This window comes from Sus scrofa, chromosome 1 (assembly GCF_000003025.6).
Source record: "Sus scrofa isolate TJ Tabasco breed Duroc chromosome 1, Sscrofa11.1, whole genome shotgun sequence".
Taxonomy (NCBI): Eukaryota; Metazoa; Chordata; class Mammalia; order Artiodactyla; family Suidae; genus Sus; species Sus scrofa.
In genome coordinates, this window is record NC_010443.5 from 1,813,782 (window position 1) to 1,836,779 (window position 22,998).

The 22,998-nt window shown below is 51.7% G+C and overlaps 1 protein-coding gene and 1 long non-coding RNA gene across 13 annotated transcripts; one reads left to right on the top strand and one right to left on the bottom strand.

The window, feature by feature from the left end:
• LOC106506295 lies at window positions 990–2,183 on the bottom strand. The gene is made up of 2 exons (XR_001301502.2): window positions 2,050–2,183; window positions 990–1,387 (listed from the first exon to the last, which is right to left on the bottom strand). It is a non-coding gene; the product is annotated as an uncharacterized LOC106506295 (long non-coding RNA).
• Window positions 2,902–21,392, top strand: LOC106506286. 12 transcript variants are annotated; one of them, XR_002342163.1, is made up of 6 exons: window positions 2,902–3,028; window positions 11,658–12,903; window positions 13,988–14,042; window positions 14,390–20,313; window positions 20,509–20,638; window positions 20,887–21,392. XR_002342163.1 is itself a non-coding variant. In XM_021085861.1 (4 exons), the coding sequence occupies exons 1-4, from the start codon at window positions 19,327–19,329 to the stop codon at window positions 21,070–21,072; spliced, it is 369 nt and encodes a 122-aa protein (XP_020941520.1). In that variant the 5' UTR covers window positions 17,528–19,326; the 3' UTR covers window positions 21,073–21,392. The 12 variants fall into 12 exon arrangements, 2 of the variants coding, with proteins under 2 accessions (XP_020941520.1, XP_013839775.1); XR_002342167.1 differs by having other exon boundaries at window positions 11,658–14,511; window positions 14,608–14,673; window positions 14,921–20,313; window positions 20,509–21,392; XR_002342168.1 differs by having other exon boundaries at window positions 14,246–20,313; window positions 20,509–21,392.

Sequence of the window (22,998 nt, forward strand, 5' to 3'; positions counted from 1 at the left end):
CCTGGTCCCGTCAAGGGGCAGCTCTGTCACGTCCATTCACGCTGGCACACTCCCCCGTGAGGGCCCATGACAGGTGGGGACAGACGGGCCCTGACGCGGGGGCCTGATTTTCCAGCAGCCCTCCCTAACCTGCACTGCCCTTCAGGCAGTTAACCTGAAAACATGAACCTATTTTTTAAAAATTAAAATAAAAAAAGACATGCACTTCGTGAAAGAATTTTTTTGGAGACAAAAACTATTCAAGCCCCCAAAGAAAGCCCCATTGTCCGGTAGCCTCACCAGCCAGTGGGAGTTGCTATGACCATTTTTGGAGAGAAATCTTGCAGCACAGTGTGTATGAATGTGAGAAATACCCAAGCCCACCTCTAGGAATCCACCCTACAGAATAAACGCGCTTGCATGAATCAAGCACCAGGACGGGAGTTCCCGCCATTGCGGCTCAGTGGGTTAAGGGCCTGATATTGTCTCTGTGAGGATGGGGGTTCCATCCCTGGCCTTGCTCCGTGGGTCAAGGATCTGGCGTTGCCACAAGCTGTGCGTGTAGCCTGCAGGTGCAGCTGATTTGACTCCCAGCCTAGAGACTTCCATGTGCCGCGGGTGAAGCCGTAACAATGAAAAGACAACAAAAAAAAAGAAAGAAAGAAAAAGAAGAAGCACCAGAACACAAAAAAATTATGTTCAGAACTCAACGTCATGGAGAAAAAGGGTAACCAACCTGCATGCTCGTTGATGGGGCAGGGTCGAATAACTAATTCCAAGTCCACTACGGAATAGGATGCATTTGTTCAATGCTGACTCAGGGATGCCCGACTGATCTGAGGGTGTCCAGTGTCCAGGAAAAGAGAATAAGTGGCAGACCACATGCACCTGCAACTGCTTTTCCTAAGAAGAGTGACAGTCTGTGTCTGAGCGAAGAAACACAGTGGACAGAGGTCCCCCAAGGGAACGGGCTGGGGGGCCTGGGAGCGGCTATTGAGAACAACTTTCAGTGGCGTAGCTCCTATTATTTTAACTTGTTACAAGAAATGGATATTATTTTTTAAATGATTAAAGAAAAAAAGTCAAACAATTAAACATCAGCAACAACCGTGGCAGGTCTGGAAGACCCCCCAGGACCCCCCGAGGGGCTATTTCAGGCACACAAGAGCACCTGCCAGGTTTCAGGTCAGGGGTCAGCAGATCTCCTCTCAGGGGCCGGAGGGCAAGCCTTTTCGGCCACGTGGGCCACGCGGTCCCCGCAGTCTCAGTGGGCGTCTGCGTCTGCGGCTTGATGCTGCAGGTCAGTGTGGCCGGCTCCACTAAATCTTTCCTTCTGGACACGGAAGTTTGGGTTTTAGATAATTTCTGTGTATCGTGAAATAGTCTTCTTCTGTTGATTGTTTTCAACCTTTTAAAAATGGAAAGAACCCCAGGTCAGTCCTGATGGAAAATCCAATGGAATCAGAGCCTTCGAGGTAGAAACAGGTGCCCAACCCCCACCCCGTGGAGGGACAGAACCAGGAAGATGAGGTTTCACGGAGAAAAACAAATGCTTAATGGGGGGGGGAGAAGAAACAGAGTTATGTGCTCTGATCTCTTTCTTTCTTTCTTTCTTTTTTTTTTTTTTTTTTTTATTTTTCAGGGCCACACCTGCGGCCTATGGAAACTCCCAGGCTAGGGGTCAAACCAGAGCTACAGCTGCCGGCCTACGCCACAGCCACAGCAACGCAGATCCTTAACCCACTGAGGAAGGCCAGGGATCGAACCCGCGTCCTCATGGATCAGCGTCAAATTCGTTTACCGATGAGCCACGAAGTGAACTCCCTGTGTGCTCTGATTTCTGTGCTGTATTGAAATAGAAACTAAAAAGGAAGCGTAGCATCCATTCCTACGCTGTGGATGCAGGTAAGAGGCATGAGTGTGCCCTGCCCTTGGACCCCCACTGCTGACACCTGCCCAGTCCTGCTCGTCTTTTCAGAAGACGGAGGAGAGGGTGGCGGGTCTGGTCCCTAAGACACCAGAGGACAGGCTCTGACTGCGGAGGAAGAGCCGCCCGGCCCCCCGACTCACTCTGCCAGCCCAGCTGCTCCATGCGCTGGCCTCCTGCTTCTCTCCGGCCGCTCCCCACCCAGACCTGAGCCCACAGCTCCGAGAGTCCCTCCGGCTCAGTCGTGTGCAGGCCGTGCTCCCAGGCCGGATGGACCGGCACAGTCCCGGTCAATGTTCCTGAACAAATGATGCTGTCTTCCCAACAGCACTCACAGTCTCTGGGTGGTGGTCACGCCACGAACACCCCCCCAACTCAGATGGTGATGGGCTTTCAAAGCAGGGCGTTGGCGTGACACCAGCAGGACTGTCCCAGTCACATCTGCAAGTGGGGGCGGAGGGGGCCACCAGGCAGGGCTCGGACCCCGAGCTGCTGTCTGCAGGGGCCTGGGACCCTCCCTCCTGCGCACAATGCAGGGGGCTGGACACACGGTCAAAGCCAAGTCTTTTCTCTAATGGGCCCTGATGTGACTCCATCCAGGGTCTCTGCTCTCAGAACAAGGAGAGCTCGAACGCTGATCTTTTGTTCAGACGGTGTCTTTTGCATGAATCTTGCTTTGATGAAATTTTCTACAGCCATGAGTCTACCTCTACCAAGCCTATTAAAATGAAAACACCATTAAAGACGAGAAAGCATCTGGGCATTCGCACACCCCGCGACAGAAGAAGAAAGGAAGAAGAAGAAAGGATTCGTCACTGAAGCCCCCTGTTCAGCCCAGAGGAGCCGCTGACGTCTCAGCGCAGACGCAACAGCCGCTGTGGAATCGCCATGGCGACCGGCTTTCTCAGGACGCCAGGCCACATCTAAAGGGGGAAAAAATGACACGTTGCTCCCAGATGGAAAGCCGCCTGCAGGCTGAACGCATTTCCATTTCGCTTTGAATTTCCTCTCTGCTGGGAATCAATTTTTGATGAGATTTGTTCAGAATGTTGATGCCTCTGTTGTGAAAAGCAGAACAAAACCTGCACAGACAAAGCAGCAGAAGAGGGACAGCGAGCGCTTGTGAGCTCAGGACGGGAGGGGGAGGAGGGAGGGGGGGGGGGAGGGACGGGAGGGGGACGGGAGGAGGGAGGGGAGGCGGGACGGGGGCGGGCACGGCCAGCCTGCCCTCCTTGGGAAGCCTGGTGGAGGAGGCTGGGTGTCACCTGCTCGGCGCTCCCCGGGCCCCTGCGCCCTGTGGTGGCACCTGGCCAAGGACATCTCGGAGCACACCTGGAAGCTGGGGCTCTTTCTCACTGAGGTCTGGACATGGGGGCACAGGGGGCAGAGTTCAACAGTCCTGCTTCCCGTTCTGCCGGTGCCTCTAAAAGCTCAGGCAGTTTCTAGCCTGTTCTCCGGGGTGTGAGGGCTGATAATGCAGCACAGGAATCTCTTATCTGGGGCCAGGCGCGCAATAAATGCCTAACTGGCAGTTGTTATTTTTATTTGATTTAGTGGGACTGTGGCTAAATTTTAACTCGGCTGAGAAAGGTTTGCTGCGTTTTATCATCCGCAGGGGCTCTTGGCCCCTGGGGCTCAGGTGCTGGGAGCAGTGAGCAGCTGAGCCCTCATGGGGGGTGGGGCAGGTGCCCCCTCGGCCGGGCCCAACCACAGATAAGGGGCCATGGCAGGGACTGCCCAGATCGGGGCACCGGCCGACCAGCTGAGAGGAACACCAGAACCCCAACAAAGTAGGAACCCTCCCAAAAACGGGTCTGAAAATCCACCTTCAGCACCATCGTGGACGGGCTCCTGGAGGGCGAGGGGACCAGGACAGGACACAGGACAGCCTCATTGTCCCATTGTGTCCTGGGTGGCCCCATGGTCCTCTGGGTCCAGAGAAGGACCTGGGTGCAGGAGAGGGGACGCGGGGGGCTCGCGAGGGGGAGGGCAGGCCCAGAGCGCTAGTTCCCAAACTGCCACATGCCTGGGCCCATTGCCCCAAGGCAGGTCCACCCAGACTGTTGCAGGTGCATCAGTGAAGGAAGGGACACAGCCTGACAGGCTGGCGCTGGGCTCGTGGGTTGGCCGAGGTGCCCTGCGCTTTCTTTGCCTTCTAAGCAAAGCACAGACCCAGGGAAGGTGAGGCCGATGGCCCTGGGCCCCCTCCCGCTAGCCAGGTGAGGCTCCCGCACTGCTCTTCCACCCTGGGAGCTGCTGCCCTGGAGGCACTGGGCGCCAGTCACCCGAGAACCTCCAGGCCTCTCTCTTGGCTCAGGGGTCGAACGTGCCTAGCTGCGTGCCTGGCCTGACAGGTGTTTCCCACAAACCCACCACCAGGGTCTCTACCTCTTTCTTCTCTCCTATTCTAAGGCTGAGGTCCAACCCTAACCTAAAACCTGGGCCTAACCTTGATCTTGGCACTATCCCAGGTCCTGACCCTGACCCTGACCTTGGCCCTAACCCAGGCTCTGACCATGACCCTGACCCCAGGGCCATGGCCTGAAGGACTTACAGGGAGCCAGTAGAATCCTGCCCACTGTAGACACCAGGGCTGCTCTCAGGCTGGGACACCTGCCCAGCCTGGGTGGACTCTGGGTCCTGGGGCCATTCATCTGTAACTTTACACGGCCCCCAACATAGCCCCACAAGGAAAGGGGCAGCGGGGCAGGGAGGACCACAGGCACCCGTGGGGACAACGATTAACTTTAAAGAGACAGAGTTGGCATTGCCATCTGCTTACAGGAGAAACAGTTACCTGGCCTCCAGGGGCCCCTGAGCCACGCTGGGCAGGGAGGGAGAAAGGTGAATAGTGCACGGGACTTCAGCTGGAGGAGAGAGCACAGTTTTTTCCTTAAATGCATATTCGATGACCCAGACACGGAACATATTTCCGGTTGCATCAGTCAGCACAGGCTGGATTGTGCTGTGGCACAAACATACCCGAGTCTCTGTTCACAGCATTATGAGCTCTCTCTGGCCACGCTCTGCATCCAGGGAGGGTCGGGGGGGCTTTGCTGGTGGCATGGGGACCCCACGGAGGCTCCGCCTCCACACAGCAGGACAGTGTTTTATGTCCTGCTGGAGTTCAAGGTGAACTTGGGAAGTAGGTCATAGCCTTTCCTCTGCCCTTTATTAATTCTGCCCTTCTGCCCCTTTAATAATTTATTATTATCATTATCATTATTATTTTTTGCTTTTTAGGGCCGCACCCGTGGCACATGGAGGTTCCCAGGCTAGGGGTTGAATCCGAGCTACAGCTGCCAGCCTACACCACAGCCACAGCCACATCCACGCTGGATCTGAGCCACATCTGCGACCCACACCACAGCTCACGGCAATGCTGGATCCTTAACCCACTGAGCGAGGCCAGGGATCGAACCCACAACCTCATGGCTCCTAGTTGGATTCATTTCTGATGCGCCACGATGGGAACTCCTGCCCTCAATTTAAAAACCGAGCTTTTTGTCTTGCACAGTCACCTGGCAGAAGGAAGGACAGCGGTAATTGCACTTGGCCTGCCAAGGTTTCTGTCTGGAGGAGACAGACGTCACTTCTGCTGAAATTCATTGACCAAAGCAGGGCCCAGGCACGTCCCACCTCACAAAGGACAGGACATGCTCTCTGCCCTCGTATGGCTGGAAGGACAAGGAGCAGTGTTGGTGGAGAGCCCAGGCGGACCACCCCACCTGGCTGCAGGGAGGAAAACACGCCTGCGGAGGTTTTAGGAAAAATAACATGTGGGAGTTCCCTGGTGCTGCAGCAGGTGCCACTGCCGTGGCAAGGGTTCAATCCCTGGCCAGGGAACTTCCACGTGCGTGGGTGTGTCCCCCCCAAAAAAAGAAAACTAATATATGAGTAATCTTTGGGGACTCTCTCTTCATGTTTCTCTGATTGCAAGTGATTTCACATTCTAAATTTTCTACACCTTACATATTTTTAAAATAAACATTATTTTGCTCTTTTTTTTGGCGTCTTAGGGCCACACCTATGGCATACGGAAATTCCCAGGCGAGGGGTCAAGTTGGAGCTACAGCTGCCGGCCTAGACCACAGCCACAGAAACGCCAGATCCTTAACCCAGTGAGCAAGACCAGGGATCGAACTTGCATCCTTGTCGATACTAGTCAGATTCCTAACCCTCTGAGCCACAGTGGGAATGCCCTGAAATAAACACTATTTTATAATTTTTTTCAAAAGAGCCCCAAAATGTTCCAGATAGGAAATCTGAGTAGTTGTAGGAAGAGTTTATAGGAAATCACCCCTAATATCTGTATAGTTGTTACAAACAAACAACATCTGGAGGAGCCCCCCCGGGGAAAACCATGTGCCCCCCAAAGGCCCCTCCCACCCCCAGCCAGATGTTGGCTGAGACCTAGAGGGCAGCTGTGGCGTCTCCCCCGAGGGCTGGCCAGCCTCCGCCTACCGCCGCCAGTCTCACTGTTTGTTGAAAAATAATGAGGTCGTAAGAAAGAAATCCTTTGAGAGTTATTTCCTTTAAATCCCGGCTGCGGGAGTAACGGCTGAAGCAATTGGATGGGTCTAAGGATTCATGGGCAATGAAAATTAAGCCGATCTGGAATCTACGTGCTCTGCTGGGCAGAAAGGGAAAGGTGTGATTTCTGTTATGTTTTGTCTTGTTGGGAGCAGGGAGCTCAACTCGTCATCCTGGCTTTTTCCCGGGAGGTTTATCTCAATCCCTGTCTGCGCCCCCGCGGGGGGGCGCTCCTATGTGTGGATGGAGACAAGTGGGGGGACTTCCCAGCAAGGTCTTCTGCTCGTGTCCCAGTGCTGCTCGGCCCGGAGAAGCGCCGCAAGATACCCAGCAGCGTCCAATTTCAAAAGGGACCAGGAGTTCCCGTCGTGGCGCAGTGGTTAACGAATCCGATTAGGAACCATGAGGTTGTGGGTTCGGTCCCTGCCCTTGCTCAGTGGGTTAAAGATCCAGCGTTGCCGTGAGCTGTGGTGTAGGTTGCAGACGCGGCTTGGATCCCGCGTTGCTGTGGCTCTGGTGTAGGCCAGTGGCTACAGCTCCAATTCGACCCCTAGCCTGGGAACCTCCATATGCCGCGGGAGCGGCCCAAAGAAATAGCAAAAAAAAAGACAAATAAATAAATAAATAAATAAAAATAAAAAGGGACTAGTTACGACTATGGGCTGAATTGATTCTACAGGTGCATGATTCTGTAGAAGCAACACTTCCACCTAAAAATTGCTAACTTTGTAGTATTTCTAATTGGCTGAAGATGTCAAAAATTCTATTTCAGGGAGTATTTCTTCTGGGTTTTTGTTTGTTTGTTTGTTTTGTCCACATGGAATTTCCTGGGCCAGGGGGCCCCTCTGAGCCACAGCTGCAACCTACGCCCCCGCTGCAGCAATGCTGGGTCCTTAACCCTCTGTGATGGGCCAGGGATCGAACCTGTGCAGCTGCAGAGACCACTCCAGATCCTTAACCTGCTGGCCCACAGCGGGAACTCCTCTTCTGTGTGCTTTAGAGGAGGTGCGTGCTGTGTGTGCCTTGCGGTACTGTAATAGAAAAATAGGAATCTTTGGCCGTAGGAAAAAAATTTTAATGAAATGGTAGGAAGTAATTTGGGGGGCTAACATTAAAATTATAACTTATACCTGATGAAATAAAATAAAATCTGATGGGTCTTAATAAAGAACTTCATTTAATTTCCGACCGGTTTAAGGAAGGAGGGTGTCAGAGAAGAGCTGCGGCTGAAGGTGTGGAGGGCGCTTGTCCGCAGGTGTTTCTTGCCCAGGAGACCCCCACCTGCCTCTCACGGGGTCGGGGCGGGGGGCTTTCCTTCTGATCCGGCCACTGGTCAGCTCTGGGGAGTCCGACCTCGTCGACAATAGAAATTCTCGAGCATCGGATGCGTTTAATTTGGTTGTGTGGCTCTGGGTCTTTTTTCTTCAGGAAGGTCGTGGTTAAAGGCGTGATCTGGGAAGAATTTTGAGAGCCCAGCCTGGGCAAAGACCATGAAGGGAGGATTCTTTTTTTTTTTTTTTTTTTGATAAATTTTATTGGAGCAGAGTTGACTTAGAAAGTGGTGTCGGTTTCAGGCGTCCGGCACAGTAAAGCGGTTACACGCATCCACGCATCCTTGCTGCTCCGGAGTCTTTCCCACGTACGTTATCACACAGCACCGAGTAGAGTTCCCAGTGCTGCGCGGCAGGCCCTTGTCACCTGCCGTGGTGTTGTATATGTCAATTGCCACCCTATAATTTTGGAAGGAGGATCTTTTGGCGCGTGTGTCTTTTTAAAATTTTTCATTTTTTTTAAAATTTTTTTTGCTTTTTAGGGCTACACCCGCAGCATATGGAGGTTCCCAGGCCAGGGGTCAAATTGGAGCTGCAGCTGCTGGCCTCCACCACAGCCACAGCCACGCCAGATCAGAGCGGCGTCTGCGACCTATACCACAGCTCACGGCAACGCCGGATCCTTAACCCACTGGGCAAGGCCAGGGATCGAACCTGCATCCTCATGGATGCTAGTCAGGTTCATTAACCACTGAGCCACGACGGGAACTCCCCAAAGGGAGGATTCTCAAGAGCAGGTGCCCATCAGGGAATCAAGGTCAACCTGGATCCCCCAGCATCTCAGTAAACAGACCCCTGGCTGGTGGTTCACAGCCACGTAAACGCCACGTGAGGCCAGGAAGGCCTGCAGAACGCGTCTGCTCACGAGTTTTCCAAAACCACCGTCACCTTGCCGCGGGGGCTCCAAGCCTGCCAGAAGCGTACAGGAGACAATGTATAAAGAACAACTGTAAACACACCGATTTTTAGCAATTAAATTTACCAACAGTTGTCAATTTTTATCATTTGGCCATATTTGCTTCACATCGTTTAAAAGATAGATAAGATACCACATATTCGGCGGAAGCATGGGGAATTTTCAGATTCTTTCCCCAGGAGTTCTGTGGTGGCTCAGCGGGTTAAGAACCCAACACGGTCTCTCTGAGGATGCAGGTTTGATCCCTGGCTTCGCTCAGTGGTTTAACGATCTGGTATTGACACAAGCTGTGGCTTGAATTCAATCCCTGGCCCTGGAACTTCCAAATTTGGCCTATGCAGCTGTAAAAAGAAAAAAAAAAAAAAAAGGATTCTTCTCCCATATAGATATTATAGAATATTGAGGGTAGTTTCCTGTGCTGTGCAGTAGGTCTTGTTTATTTTATATGCAGTGGTGCGTATATATCAACCCCAAGCTCCTAATTTATTCCTGCCTGCCCCCCACGATACCTCTATTTCTTGTGTGAGCGTTAGCAGTCTGTGTCTTTCAAGGAGTTTGTCCATCTGGCCTCAATTCCAGAATTTGTGGGCACACGTGTTGATACAGTCCTGTATCCTTTCGTCCCCTGGGGCCTGCCTGTGTTGCGCTGCCCAGGCCAGCCGCGATGCTGCTGTGCCCTCTCTCCCTCTTCCTCTGATCCGTCCTGCTCAAAGCTTCTCAAGGTTATCGATCGCCTCAAAGAAGCAGTTTCAGTTTCGGGGGAGTGTTTTCTTGTTGTCTACTTCACGGAGCTCCTCTCCAACGGTGTCCGGCACACGCCACCCCAAAAAGGCGCACGGGCACCCAGAGCATCCTCGGGGGAGGAGTCCCTCTGCCCTCCCCGCCCACCCTCCTTCCCTGAAAGCAGGAGCGAAATCTCCCCTGTGAGAGGGGCCCCTGTACAGGAGGGAGGTTGGGGCCGCGGCGGCTGTATACAAGCCGCTCGCCAACCTCACCCTCATTGTCTGGGTTACCCCTTCACCGTTCATGCTCCCAGCCCACCCCCCACCCCTCTGGTCAGTTCTTCACCCGTTTATCGTTTCTTTGCCTGGAAGGGGTCACAGCTCTTTCCCAGGGGCTTCCTTCTCCTCTGAAGGCTCCTTACACACGTAAACAGTCAATAAAATGTTCCCACTTTTCTCCTATTAATCTTTGTGGGTTGAATTTTTAGACCCAGCCAGGGACCATAAGAAGCATGGGGAAAATTTTTCCTCCACTGCAGTTCTGGTTGCTAGTTTTCCTTATCTTCTGTTTCCTTTGTTGTATTTGCTCTTTGTTCCTTTTTTCTTTTTTTGGTTTTTTAAGGCTGCACCTGTGGCATGTAGAAGTTCCCGGGCTAGGGGTTGAATAGGAGCCTACCCCACAGTCACAGCAATGCCAGATCCGAGTCGCGTCTGCGACCTACACCAAGTTCACGGCAACGCTGGATCCTTAACCCACTGAGCGAGACCAGGTATCAAATCCACGTCCTCGTGATTACTAGTTGGGTTCATTACCGCTGAGCCACAGCAGGAACTCCCTCATTTGTTCTTCGATGCTTATTAAAGTGAAAAGCAATCACTGATTTGCGAGCTTTCTTATTTAAAATACAGCTGCTTCGTGTGATACACCTGACGCACTGGCCCCTGCTTCTTGCTCACAAACTTTGACAGGATTTCATTTTTATTCTAGTCGTAAGGTTGTCCTTTTTTCCCAGTTCTATTGAGATATAATTAAGGTATTACACTGTAATTGTCCCAGACATGTAACACAATGATTCGTTATTTTTATCTATTGCAAAATGACCACCGCAGTAAGTCTAGTTAACATCCACCACTACACAGCTGGATTTTGAGAACTCTTAAGATTTACTCCCTTGGGAACTTTCAGACACGAAACTCAATATTACCAACTATATGGGCGTTCCCGTTGTGGCTCAGCAGCAATGCGCCCGATTAGTATCCATGAGGACGCGGGTTCAATCCCTCGCCTCACTCAGTGGGTTAAGGATCCCGCATTGCGGTGTCTGTGGTGCAGGCCAGCAGCTGCAGGTCCGATTCGACTCCTAGCTTGGGAACTTCCATGTGCCGCGGGTATGGCCTTAAAAAGGCAAACCACCACGCTGTACACACATCCTCGGAAGTTACTTATTCAACAGCTGGAAACCCCTGCCTTCCGACGGCCTAGGCCCATCTCCCCCCCACCCCACCCCCGCCGAAGGGCCCCACCCTCCGCCTCTGGCAGCCACACATTCTCTTCTCTGTTTCTGCAAGTTTGATTTTTTAGATTTCACATGTAGGTCAGATCAGGAAGTATTTGTCTTTCCCTGCCTGACTTATTCCAAAGTCTCTAAGGTCCACCCCCCGTCGTCATAAATGGCAGCCTGGCGTTGTTGGATAGGCTGCATGTTCTTTCTCCACTCAACCATCGAGGGCCCGAGGTTGTCTGGGCATCTGGGCTGCAGTGAACACGAGGGTGCGGTATCTTTCCGGCCGCTGTCCCCTCAGACATCTCCCGGGTACCCTTCGTGGGGACTCACGTTTGGACGGCTGCTCCCCAGGCTATGAGCTCGTTTCAATCGACAGGATCACCAGGGCCAGGGCACTGCTTTTTCCAAAGGCTCTGCGTCTCGCTCTGCCGATTTTCTTACTGTATTACTTTTCTCTTCGGCGGGTGACCAACTTATCAATATTGTTTTCTTTTGCGTTGATACGAAGTAACTGTCCGTCTTTACTCTTTCTGAGTAGCTGAGATTTAGTATTTTACTCTTTAAGTCTGAATCAGAAGCACACGCTTCTGTCACGGCCTTTACCTTGATTGTCAGTTAAATTTCTAAATTTTGCCATCATGAATTCTGATCTTACTCATTCGTGTACGTAAGTTATTTTATCTCCAAGATGAAAGATGTTCGGTCCTTCTAAAAATGCGTGTATGTTTATTATTTTGTCCTCAGGGAGGATGCATCTATGGAAAACCTGTGCAAACTAGCTGAGGAATGTGTCTGCCTAGAAGCCTCTGTGACTGCTTGTGCCGTGAGACCCAGACTCTTCTAAGAGACCCTTAGATTGGCTTTATGACTTTTCCAGCTTAAAAGTCTGCAGCTTTCTCAGTATCAGTTTTTAGTGTGTTTTAGTTTATTTTTAAAACGTCTTCTTATAAAACAGTAAGTATCTATTTAGAAATTAGAAGAGAAAGGAGGAAATAAAAATGAAACATTATACTTCCATCACGCTGCTGTTAACCCCTCCGAGTGTGTACTCCGGGCCTATTTCTTCTTCTTTCTTTCTCTGTATTTCCCAATAGCGTTCTCTCTCTTTCTCTCTTTTACTAAATTGAGGTTATAGTATAATAAAGCTTATTTTAACATAGTAATTGGTATAGTATGTTATATGTATTATGTAATTACATGAAATTACTATATTTGATAATTCTTGTAATACATAATTACATTATCATAATATGAGGTATAATATATAATAAGATAATGACATGTGTAATATAATAATGTTTATTATATACATAATGTTTTCTCAGTTAACTGTCTCCATCTTTCCATGAAATTACATTTTTCTCTTATCCCAAGCACCATCCATCTCAAACTTTCCCAGTTGTCCCAACATTTTCGTTACAATGAGTGTGTCCTGAGAGGGCCCCATCCAGAACCATGAACGGCATCTGGCCCTTCTCTCTTTAAAGACCCATTAGTCTGACGCAGTCCTCATTTCTTTTCAAACTGGAATTCACTTCTGAAGTTCTGTTTGGGATACATGATAAACGCCCACGGTTATTGGGGGTGCAGCGAAGGTGACGGGAGCTTCCTAGGGCATCAGACCAGGAGGCACGTAATGGCTGGAGCTAAGAATGCCTTGAGCTAGATTAAGGTGAGGCCTGTCTGATGTGTCCCTTGTGCAACTGGGCTTTGTCGAAGTATAATTTTCCAAAAGTGAAGGCACGACTCTCTCCAACACAAAGGGAGAGTGTGGCAGGGGGTTTTATCCCACTCGCTGGCGAGGCAACAAGGACACGCTCACCTTGGCTCAGAGGATTCAAGGAAAGAGACGTCATTAAAGTCACTGGAAGAAATAGGTTACAGGGAGATGCTGATTCGCTACAAGACAGGTCAGGGGCTTACGGGACAATGAAACCGACAGCATCATTGGGTCTTTCTACCAGACAGCCATCGTCAGCATCTCTTCCAGGTAAGATTCATTTACACCGAATCCATTTTCCGCAGCTTAGCATCTGCCCCGCAGAGCCGTGAGACACCTGATCAATAGCGAATCGTGAGTTGGCGCGGACACACACCCCTGGGAATTAGATCGCCCGCGGAGGGCGTGGACGCGAGGCTCGGCCTGGCGGAGCTGGGCTGCCACCAAGTTCGGGTTTTTGTCCTTGACGTCCCTCCTCAGCCCCTGTTGGGCCAGAGGGTAGCTTGTGTGCTGTGACCTTGGCACTCGCCAGATTGCTGCTTCCCTAGGTGATAAACGTACTGGTTTTATCAACACTGGATGATCTTTGCCTGAACCCACCGTTTCAGCAGCATCTCGAGAAGCCGTCTCCTGGTCCCGTGTTCCCTTTCACAGCATCAGCCCACGCGCCTCATCAAGTGTGGTTGTTTGTGACCGGATCAAATAGAAGAATCGGAGCCCAGTGCCAGGAAGAACGGGCCATTAGTCATGATTTATCAGGGGAGAGCTCCCCCATCAGAGCCCATGGAAAGAGGGTTCCTCTGCCTAAAAAGGGGATTTGCTTAGTGTTCCCTTTGACCGGAGTGGGGGGACCCTTGGAAGCGTCCATCTTTATCTTGGGGTTTCGGTTTGCATTCCCAGTGCCCCGGAGACCTTAGGATCCAGGTGCTGGCTGGTGACACCAACCCTCTCTCAGGGCTGCCTAAGCTGCGCCGCCCGCACTGGTCTCTGTGTCCTTTGTCCTGACCTCTGCACACGCTTAAAAGGATGTGACACGTTTTATTCAAAATGTCTTGGTGTAAATAAGGAGTATGTTCAGCATATTTTACCCACAACATGGTTGGAAATGAACGGTACTGCGCAGATTTTTCAGATACCTTTCTGTCTAAAGTTTAACGGGTAAAGGGCCTTTCCAGTAAATAGCTTTGTGGCCGAATGACCTACATTCTCTCATCCTCCCGGAAAGTTGAAGGCCTGTCACACAATATTGTCATGGGGGGCATTCTATAATTGTCATTATGTAGAGGTGCAGGAGAGACTATGTGGTCGCCCTCTGACTACAGCAAGAGTTTACTGAGTTTTCCCTCTTCGGTAGGTACCACGTTGAAACTTACATCCGTTATCTTCCATGCCCCCCCAACCCTGATAAGGTAGGTGTTGCTATTCTCACTGGGTAAAAGGAGAACACGAGGCAGACAAGTTAATGAGCTTTCCCGGGACTGCTCATATATTCTAAACGCCAGAGCTGGGCTGCTAGCCGGGTCTGGGGCTAAGACTCACATCTAAGTATGACTGTCCTTGGGCTTTGAGCCACGTTGTACTGAACACACATATAACACTTGCTACACAACAGGCTCTCTGCTTTCTCTATGGGAGCCGCACAAAGCCCCTGGGATGGATGGACGGCTCCTGTTCCGCAGATGAGGAAGCTGAGCTCAGAGGGTTCCCTCGCTGACCCGTGGCCAGGTAGCTAACAGACCGCTCTTCCACCATCCAGTGTGCCAAGACGCCTTTTGACTGAAAAGTGGACCCACGGGACGTGCAGGCAAGACTGCTCTGGGCTCTCACTTGGGTGCTGCGGCACCACCTTCCTACCCGAGACTCAGAATCCAGGTGCAGGTGAGCTGGGAGCGGTCACCCCCCAGTGCTGCCAAGTGAGGATTCAAATTGAACCGGATTCTTCTCTGTCTGGAGACTTTTTCACTCTCATCCTAGGAAAGAATCCCGGGAAACGAGGTCAACCAGATGTGGAGCTGCTGGCCGGTCTGCGAAGCGAGTTGGGTCTGTCCCGGTCAGGAGGGGTTCATGACACAAAACCTTGTCGGTGTGCAGAGGGAAAGGGGGACGAATCCACGCTCCGAGAGACACTTCCCTCCCCACACCGCGCAGCCCAGCCTGTGGGGGCAGCACCTTCCTGCTTATCTGAAAGCGGCAGGCTTGACCTTTCTTCGGGGAATTTATACAACGCCGACTCATCCAGGAGACCCCAAACTGCGAAGACATTTAGAACCTGTCTCTCTCTCCCCAGGAGCCTGATGCGGAGCTTTGGCTTCAGAAGAGCTGGTGTGTACAAAGGAGATGCTTCTTCTGCCTCTTAAAGGTCCCTCTGTGTGTTTACCTCTTTGACTCAGTGGAGCCTTTCTGTAGACAAGGCATCTGGAGGAAGGATGGGAGAAGCAGAAGGAAGCCTTGCAGGAGAGAGCGAAGGACCCAGGCGTGTGGTCTGCAATCCCCGAGATGGTTGACAGGTGCAAGCACCAGGCTCCTCCTGCAGCTGCATTTCCAGGCTGACCAGCAGGAGAAAAAGGACTTTCACCTTGAAAACCCCAGGTGGATCTATTCTGTAACAGAACGTCTAGCAACTCGGTGCAAGTGGTTAAAGACTGCTTCTTTCCAGCGTTCATTCTAAGGGGCTGCACCTCGGGTGCTCGGGCCGTTTCCCTTTTGTTGGTAGGAGCCATGGACCAAGTTCAGGTGTTAATCCTCTTGAGAAAAATGATTTTGTTTGGGAAGGTAAAGTAAGAAGCACGCACCGTGCATGAATCTGAGCAGTCAGGGCGCTCGCGTGGCCGTCGCAGCGTCAGTCAATACGAAGTGTTTGCTGAGTATCATCAGCAAGACAGGAAAAGGCAGATTCCTAAAAGATCTTGAAGACTAGTTTTTAGAGCAGTTTAAGGCTTACAGCAAAGTTGGTAGGCAAGTTCAGTGATTTCCTTTAACGGCCCCCACCCCTCGCCCCCCCAGAAGGCACAGCCTCCCCCCTCATCTATGTTCCCAGCAGAGGGTACATTTGTGACATTCACTGAAGCGGTGTTGACTGGATCATAGTCCCCGAAGCCCACAGCTTACCTTGGGGTCCTCTCTTGGTGTCGCGCCTTCTACGGGTTTGGGCGAGTGTATGATGATATTTATCCATCATCACGTTATCATACAGAATATCTCCACCGCTCTAAAAATCCTCCATACTCTGCCCGTTCATCTCTCTCGTCTGACCCAGGCAACCCCTGATCTCCACTGTTCTGCCGTTTCTAGAATGTCGTGTAGTTGGAATCAGACTCTATGCAGACTTTTCAGACTGGCTTCTTTCACTTGGTTGCATGGATTTAAGGTTCCTTTGTGTCTTTTCATGGCTTGATAGCTTCTTTCTGTTTAGTGCTGAATGATGTTCCATTCGCTGGCTGTGTCTGTGTATTTAACCATTCCCCTACCAAAGGATACCTTGATTGCCCCGGGTTTCTGCAATGGTAAAGAAAACTCCTACAAACATCCATGGACAAGTTCCTGTGTGGACATAAGCTTTCCGGTTTTTTGAGTGAATATCAAGAAGTATGATTGCAAGATCATAAGATAAGAGTATGTTAACTTCATAAGAAACAACCAAACTGTCTTTCTTAGTGGCTGCGCCACTTTGAATTCCCAGCACCGTGAACGAGAGTTCCTGTTGCTCCACAGCCTGACCAGTGCTTGGTGGTGTCAGTGAACCAGATTTTGGCCATTCTGACAGGTGTGAGTGGTGTCTCCCTGTCGTGTTAAGCGTCATGTCTCTGACGACACAGGATGTGGAAGTCTGTTCCTACGCTCATTTACCATCTGTGTCTCTTCTCTGGCGAGATGTTTGCGTAGCTATTTGGCCCATTTTCTCATCAGGTTCTTTTCTTATTTTGAGTTTTAAGAGTTCTTTCTCTAGTTTGAATATCAGTCCTTTATCAAACGTGTCTTATGCAAATATTTTCCCCCAGTTTGTGCCTTGTCTTCTCATTCTCCTTCACAGAGCAGAGCCATTTAAAATTCCTACATCTTGGTAAAATGCTGCTTATCAGTTATTAATTTTATGGATCGTGCCTTTGGTGTTATATCTAAAAATCATTGCCATGTCCTAGGAGAAAACATAGTTTTCTCCCAAGTTATCTTCTGGGAGTTTTATGGTTTGTGTGTGTGTGCGTTTGACATTCAGGCCGACGAGTCATTTTGAGGTAAAATATTCTGTTGTTCTTTTGGCCACTCCTGTAGCTTTTGTGGAAATTCCTGCACCCGGGGTAGAACCTGCACCACAGCAGGGGCCCAAACTGATGCAATGACAACGCCAGATCCTTGACCTGTGGCCCTGCAGGAGAAGGCCAATTTTCCATTAATTTTTGTCAAATGTATAAGGTCTGCATGGAGAATTTTTTTTTTTTCTGTGTGGACGTCCAGCCGTTCCAGCACCATTTGTTGAAAAACTAACTTTGCCCATTGTATTGTCTTTGCTCCCACTACCAGTTGGCTCTATTTGTGTGTGTCTATTTCAGGATTCTATTCTGTTCTATGAACGTGTTTTCCTGTCTTTTTACGAATATCACCCCATCCCGATCACTACAGTTCTGTCGGAAGGCTTAAGACCCAGTAGAGTCAGTCATCCTGCTTTGTTTTTCTCCTTCCATATTGTGCTGCTTTTCTGGACTTTTTGACTCTCCATATACATTTTATTTTATTAAAAAAATTTTTTTTGTCTTTTTAGGGCCACACCTGTGGCACATGGAGGTTCCCATGCTAGGGGTCCAGTTGGAGCTGAAGCTGCTGGCCTGCACCACAGCCACAGCAACACGGGATCTGAGCCACATCTGAGACCGACACCCCAGCTCATGGCAACGCTGGTCCTTCGCCCACTGAGCGAGGCCAGGGATCGACCCCACATCCTCATGGATGCTAGCCAGGTTCACTAACCGCTGAGCCATGAGGGGAACTCCTCCATGTACGTTTTAGAATCCATTTGTGGTATCCACAAAGAGCTGCCTAGGATTTTGAGTGGGATGCCTTAAATCTACAGATCAAATTCGGAAGAGCTGGCCTCTTAACCACTGCCTTCCTCTCCACGAGCTTGGAACCTCTCTCCACTCAATTAGTTCTTCTTTGATTTCTTTCATCAGTTTTGTAGCTTTCCTCACATAGATTTTGTTCCCGTTTTGTTAGGTTTATTATAAGCATTTCCTTTTTCGGGGGCTCATGTACATGATACTGTGTTTTAAATGTCAATTTCCAGTTATTCATTGCTAGTATATGAACTAGGAATGTGACTTTTGTATTTTAAGCTTATATCCTGCAGTCTTGCTATAATTGCTTATTAGTCCCCAGAGTTTTCTGATTCTTCGGATTTTCTGTTTAGATGACGTGCCATTTGCGCACAAACACAGCCTTAGTCCTTCCTTCCCAACCTGCATACCTTTTATTTCCTTTTCTTGCCCAACTGCATTAGCAAAGACGTTCCATACAAGGTTGAGAAGGTGGTACAGCTGGTTTTTCCGCTCAGCAGTGGATATTTGTTGTTTCTGGGTTTTGCCTGCTCTGAGGAGAGCTGCTTTGTTCAGATCATACAGCACATGTGTGGACATATGTGCTCTCTTCTCATGGGGAAGCGCCCAGGCGTGGGATGCTGCATTGCAGGTCAAAGAGATGCCGGACGGTCCGAGGCACAGCCGAGCTCCTGTCCAAGGCGGGTTTCTGATGGGCAGCGTGTCGGTGGCTTTTGACGCTCATCTGATAGTCTCTGCCTTCCAGTCAGAGTATTTAGACCATTTAAGTTTTGCTGACTCTGGACGGAGAGGGTTGAAACCTACCCTCTTCCTAAAGCTTTTTGCTTTTGTCCTGTTTGTCCTTTGTTACTTCCCCCTTTTTTGCCTTCTCTTGGGGCCTCTTCTACAATTCCATTTTACTGCACCTGTCAGCTGACCAGTGACCCTTCGGGGGCTTTTCAGTGACGGGGCAGCACCGTGACTCTCACGTTCGCCCCTCGCTCAGACACAGAAGAATTCAGAGACACGGGTCTCTGCAGGGCTTCCTGCCCACTAGGAGTTTGCAGCATTTGCCTCATGTGGGAGAGAGGTCCAGGGACTGCCCAGTTTCTCCTCTGCAGCCCTCGGGGCGGCGGCGTGGTGGGGGGCATTTCTGTCCCTCTTCTGGGCACCTGGCAGCTGGCACAGGCCCTCCCTGTAGCCAAGCCAGCTCCCCAGCTTGTTTTGCCCTTAGGAATCCATCAAACCCTCAGCCACATTCCTTTTATCTGAGGTCCGGGCCACCGTGCTTTGGTCAGAATCATCTGAGGTTTTGTTTGCTTCATTTTGTTTGGTGCAAGAGGCAAGGAGCAGATGGTATACTGTTAACAGATGGAGAGGAAACCAGAAAGCCTCCAGTCTCTTCTCTGCTTCCTTTATGTAAAAACGGAGTTCCTGCAGAAAGGACACGCAGGCTTGCTGGGAGTGAGATCCCAACAGAGAAGAACGCGACACCTGCTCTCCAAGGGCGTGTGGGCAGTCCGACCCAGATAACCTGAAAGACCTTGGGAACGCGTGTGAAGTGCTTGGAGGGAACCTCTCTGGAATCTTGAAGAACGAGACAGACACCAGGACAGAAGAGGTGGCAGACGCGCCAGCTCTTGGGGCGGGGAGGAGGAGACTACGGATGCGCAAGCTCACTGTCCACAGGTGGGTAGTTTTGGTCTAGAGGTCAACTGCGTCCCGAGAAATGCTCGGGGAAGAAAGGAACAAGCATTGGCTCATTGAAAGGAAAAAGCCAAGGTCGCCTCCTCCTGCGTATGAAGTCTTAGGAGGTGGGGGAAGCCGCCTGGGTCTGCTTCCATCGGGGCGGGGGGAGGAAAAAGGCAACAGCACACGTGCGTGAATTCAGAGCTGGACCCAGGGAATTTTAATGCTGTGTCCCTGCATCTATTCTGCTCAAAACTGATTCTCTCTCATCCCAGTGACGGTGGGATCACTGTGACTGAGCAGCCTCGTGTCTAAAATAATAAAATATCCGCCCCAATGAGGAAGGGTAAGGGCGTGGCGGGGCACAGTCTTTGTCTTCCTTGCGTGTTGCTGGTGCGGCCGGTGGGGAGGCCGTCGAGCCGAGGTCCGCCCGTCGCCGTTGGCCCTCGCGCCCTTCACTTTGTCCCAGAGCCACCGTGTCTGCGGAGATGCTCGCCGCTGTGGGCGAGGGTGGTGCCAGACGCAGGGAAAGGCCAGGGGACACGCACAACGAGACATCTGAACTTGGCAAAGTACGAAAGCTCCCCGCTTGCGAACTCTCTGGACCCCAGACTAGAGAACGCGATGTCCCGAGCTGAGTCTCTGTGCCTAGAATTGGGGGGCAGGGGGCGCACGGGCCTCGAAGGGCTACCGAGCTCCCGGCAGTCCCGCCTCAGCCTGGGGCGCCCGCAACAGCGCCTCGGTCCCCCTGAGGCCGAGCAGAGGCTTCTTCACGCTCCTCCTGGTGAGTGATGGGCGCAGAGTTCACGTGAGCCCACGAGCACCTTGAACGCCAGGTAAGCCTTTCCGTTTCCCCAGGTCCTTGGAGGATCCGTTCAGCACTCCAGGTGATGGTGCGCCAGAAAGAGCAGCCTGGACGTTCCAAACCCTTCGAAGCATCGCAGCGCCGTCAAGGCACCAACAGGTACGGACAGCAGACACTTCAATTTTTTAATGTTTTCTTAAATGCTCACAAATCTTTCCCGAAATTCTCCCCGTAGTCCTGTTTGAGGCTCGGATTAACGCAGGGACAGCTGAGCAGAAGCCACCCTTTACCTCTCAAGCGAGGGAATGAGCATAGTCTGGGCCCCGTCTAACCAGTCTGTCTGTCGGTCAACAGGTAAACCTCAGGCCGGAGAAGCCACAGGGGTTTCCAGCCACAGCGGCCAAGCTGAGCTCAAGCGTTTCAAGCAACCCCTTCAAGAAAGAGCCGACTTGGGGGTCCCCATGCCGCTCACTCAGAGAACCAGGTAGGGGATCCGGGTCCCTGCTCTTGGGAAGAATTTTGATCAAGTTCATCAACCCCTGAAAGAGTTGAGAAATATTTTACCACATTGGAAAAACGACTGAGGCCAGCAGAGGCAAAGAGGTGGGCCGGTCGGCTCCCACAGGCCTGTGGTCCGAGCCTGGGCCTCTTCCTGCCCAGGGCAGCACGACAGGATCCGTTCCCTGTTCCTGCTCCTTCTCTTCAGCCCCTCCCGTCAATTCCTTCTCCCAGCTGCGTGGGCATTTGATACCAGGTCCCCGAAGGGTGAGCCCTTGCTCAGAGACCTCTCCACTGTCCGCACCCCCAGACGAGGGCACGATTTCAGAACACCTGCTCTCCTTGCCGTCACTTCTCCACGTGACTCCCAGCCCACGAGCCACCTCTGCAAAGGACCGAGGCCAGCAAACCTCTTCCTGATGTACAGCCAGTGGGACTCAGCTGCGTCCTGGACCGATTCACTTCTCACAAAATTATCCTGACAGCCTCGCTTGCTGACCTCGGGGAACCCAGACTGAACCCGTTGCCTTGCCTTTGGGACCAGGACGGGCGTTGTTTAAAGATGGGCCCTGTATGTCGCTCCAGATCAGAATGTTTTCCTTTTATAGCATTTTAACAGCTTTTCCCAGAAAACATCAGCCTTACACTGTGTCACGCTGTATTTAATTGCACAATATGCTCGGCTCTTTAAAAGAATGTTGGAAAGATTAAGTTTTAAAATGATAAGCCTGGGAAAATGACCGATTGGAGGCGTTTAACTGTTATAAATATTCCTGTGTCATAACGTGGTAAATACTTGTTGAGGCCTAGGATATGCGATGCAGTCAAGACCTTGGAGAACTTGTCATTTACGGCACTCTCGCCTCCCACAAGGCACCTAACACAGCGTGGTGTTTAAAACCTGCCATCCAGGGAGAAGCCACACTCCGACACCAGATGTTCTCAGCGCCCTTGCAAACCCCGGCTCCGACCGGGTGCTCTCTCTGTGCCCTTGACACTGCGCCCCTGTGACTCCCATCCTGCACGTGACCCCGGGCAGACGCCCTGGGCCGCCCGGAGCTGCCCTGCTCCTTCTGTGTCTAATGAGAGGGTGAGAACCCCAGCATGGAGGGAATCACAAAGCATCTCGGGGCCTCTGTCGAATCGTGCTGGAATCCTTCCGTGATCTGGAAGTAATTTGCCCTTTGCCACAGTGTGATTTAAAGTGAGCTTTCGCAGAGGCGTGGGTGGGAAGCCGGGGGCGTGCACGGCCCGGCCGCAGGGCAGATGCTTTCCTTGGGTCTCGTGGATGAGTTTACGGAGCGCCTGCCACCCACGGGGGGAGGCCGAGACGGGGCAGCTGGAGAAAGAGGCCCCCTCGCTGCAGGCGTTTGCCATCTATGTGGGAAGGTGGGACCTCACCAGGAGCCTGTTCCGTGACCTTCAGACAGTGAGGAGATCAGGGCCAGATGGAACGGTACTCCAGCCAAACGTTAAAAAAGGAAAAGAGAATTTTACCACATCATCCTGGAGTTCCCGTCGTGATGCAGCGGAAATGAACCCAACTGGGAACCATGAGGTTGCGGGTTCGAGCCCTGGCCTCGCTCAGTGGGTTAAGGATCCAGCGTTGCCGTGAGCTGTGCTGCGGGTCGTAGACGCGGCTGGGATCCCGCGTTGCTGTGGCTGTGGCCTAGGCTGGCAGCTACAGCTCCGATTGGACCCCTAGCCTGGAACCTCCATATGCTGTGGGTGCGGCCCTAGAAAAGACAAAACGACAAAACAAAACAAAAACAAAAACAAAAAAATCCCAGTTATAATGAAGAGGGGAATTTTATTAGACATTATCCATTTGGTGTTTATCACCAAATGAAAACCAGGGAGCCGCAGGTAGAGGATGCCCCCCCCCCCGTGGGGATATTCTCTCAGAGGTTCAGAGGTCAGGGCAGGTGACTGCAGCCTCTCCAGGCTGGGCAGGCCCGGGATGCGGGACTCGGGGGAGGAGGCGGGGGAGGCCTGCCTGCGTGGTGAGTGGTGTCTCAGGTTCGAACAGAGAGGGAGTTTAGGGAGAAGGGGCCAGCCCGGACAGAACAGGGAGCTTCTCAGAAGGGCTGTGGCTGAACGGGGTTGGCTCTCGGTCTCCGAGAGCTGTTAATGAGGACGGGACCGAGTTTTCGTTAGGGTGTCGACCGTCTGGGGACAGCCTCGCTGCTCTGCACCAAGGCTGGGAGCCTCAGGGACACAGTCTGAAGTCAGAGGGGGCCTTGCTGGGGCGGGTGCGGGGGGAGGCTTGGGCTTGGGCATGATTGGGGGGGGGCTGGCCTCACGGGGGCAGTGCCAGTGTTGCCAAGCAGGGAGGCCGGTTTGGTC

Excerpts from the sequence above, each read along its gene's own strand:
- LOC106506286 (XM_013984321.2), top strand. The coding sequence starts at position 19,327 with ATGCGCAAGCTCACTGTCCACAG. Across the intron at positions 19,350-20,207 it reads CGCAAGCTCACTGTCCACAG|GTCCTTGGAGGATCCGTTCA; the intron begins GTGGGTAGTTTT and ends CCGTTTCCCCAG. Across the intron at positions 20,639-20,886 it reads CCGCTCACTCAGAGAACCAG|CTGCGTGGGCATTTGATACC; the intron begins GTAGGGGATCCG and ends TCCTTCTCCCAG.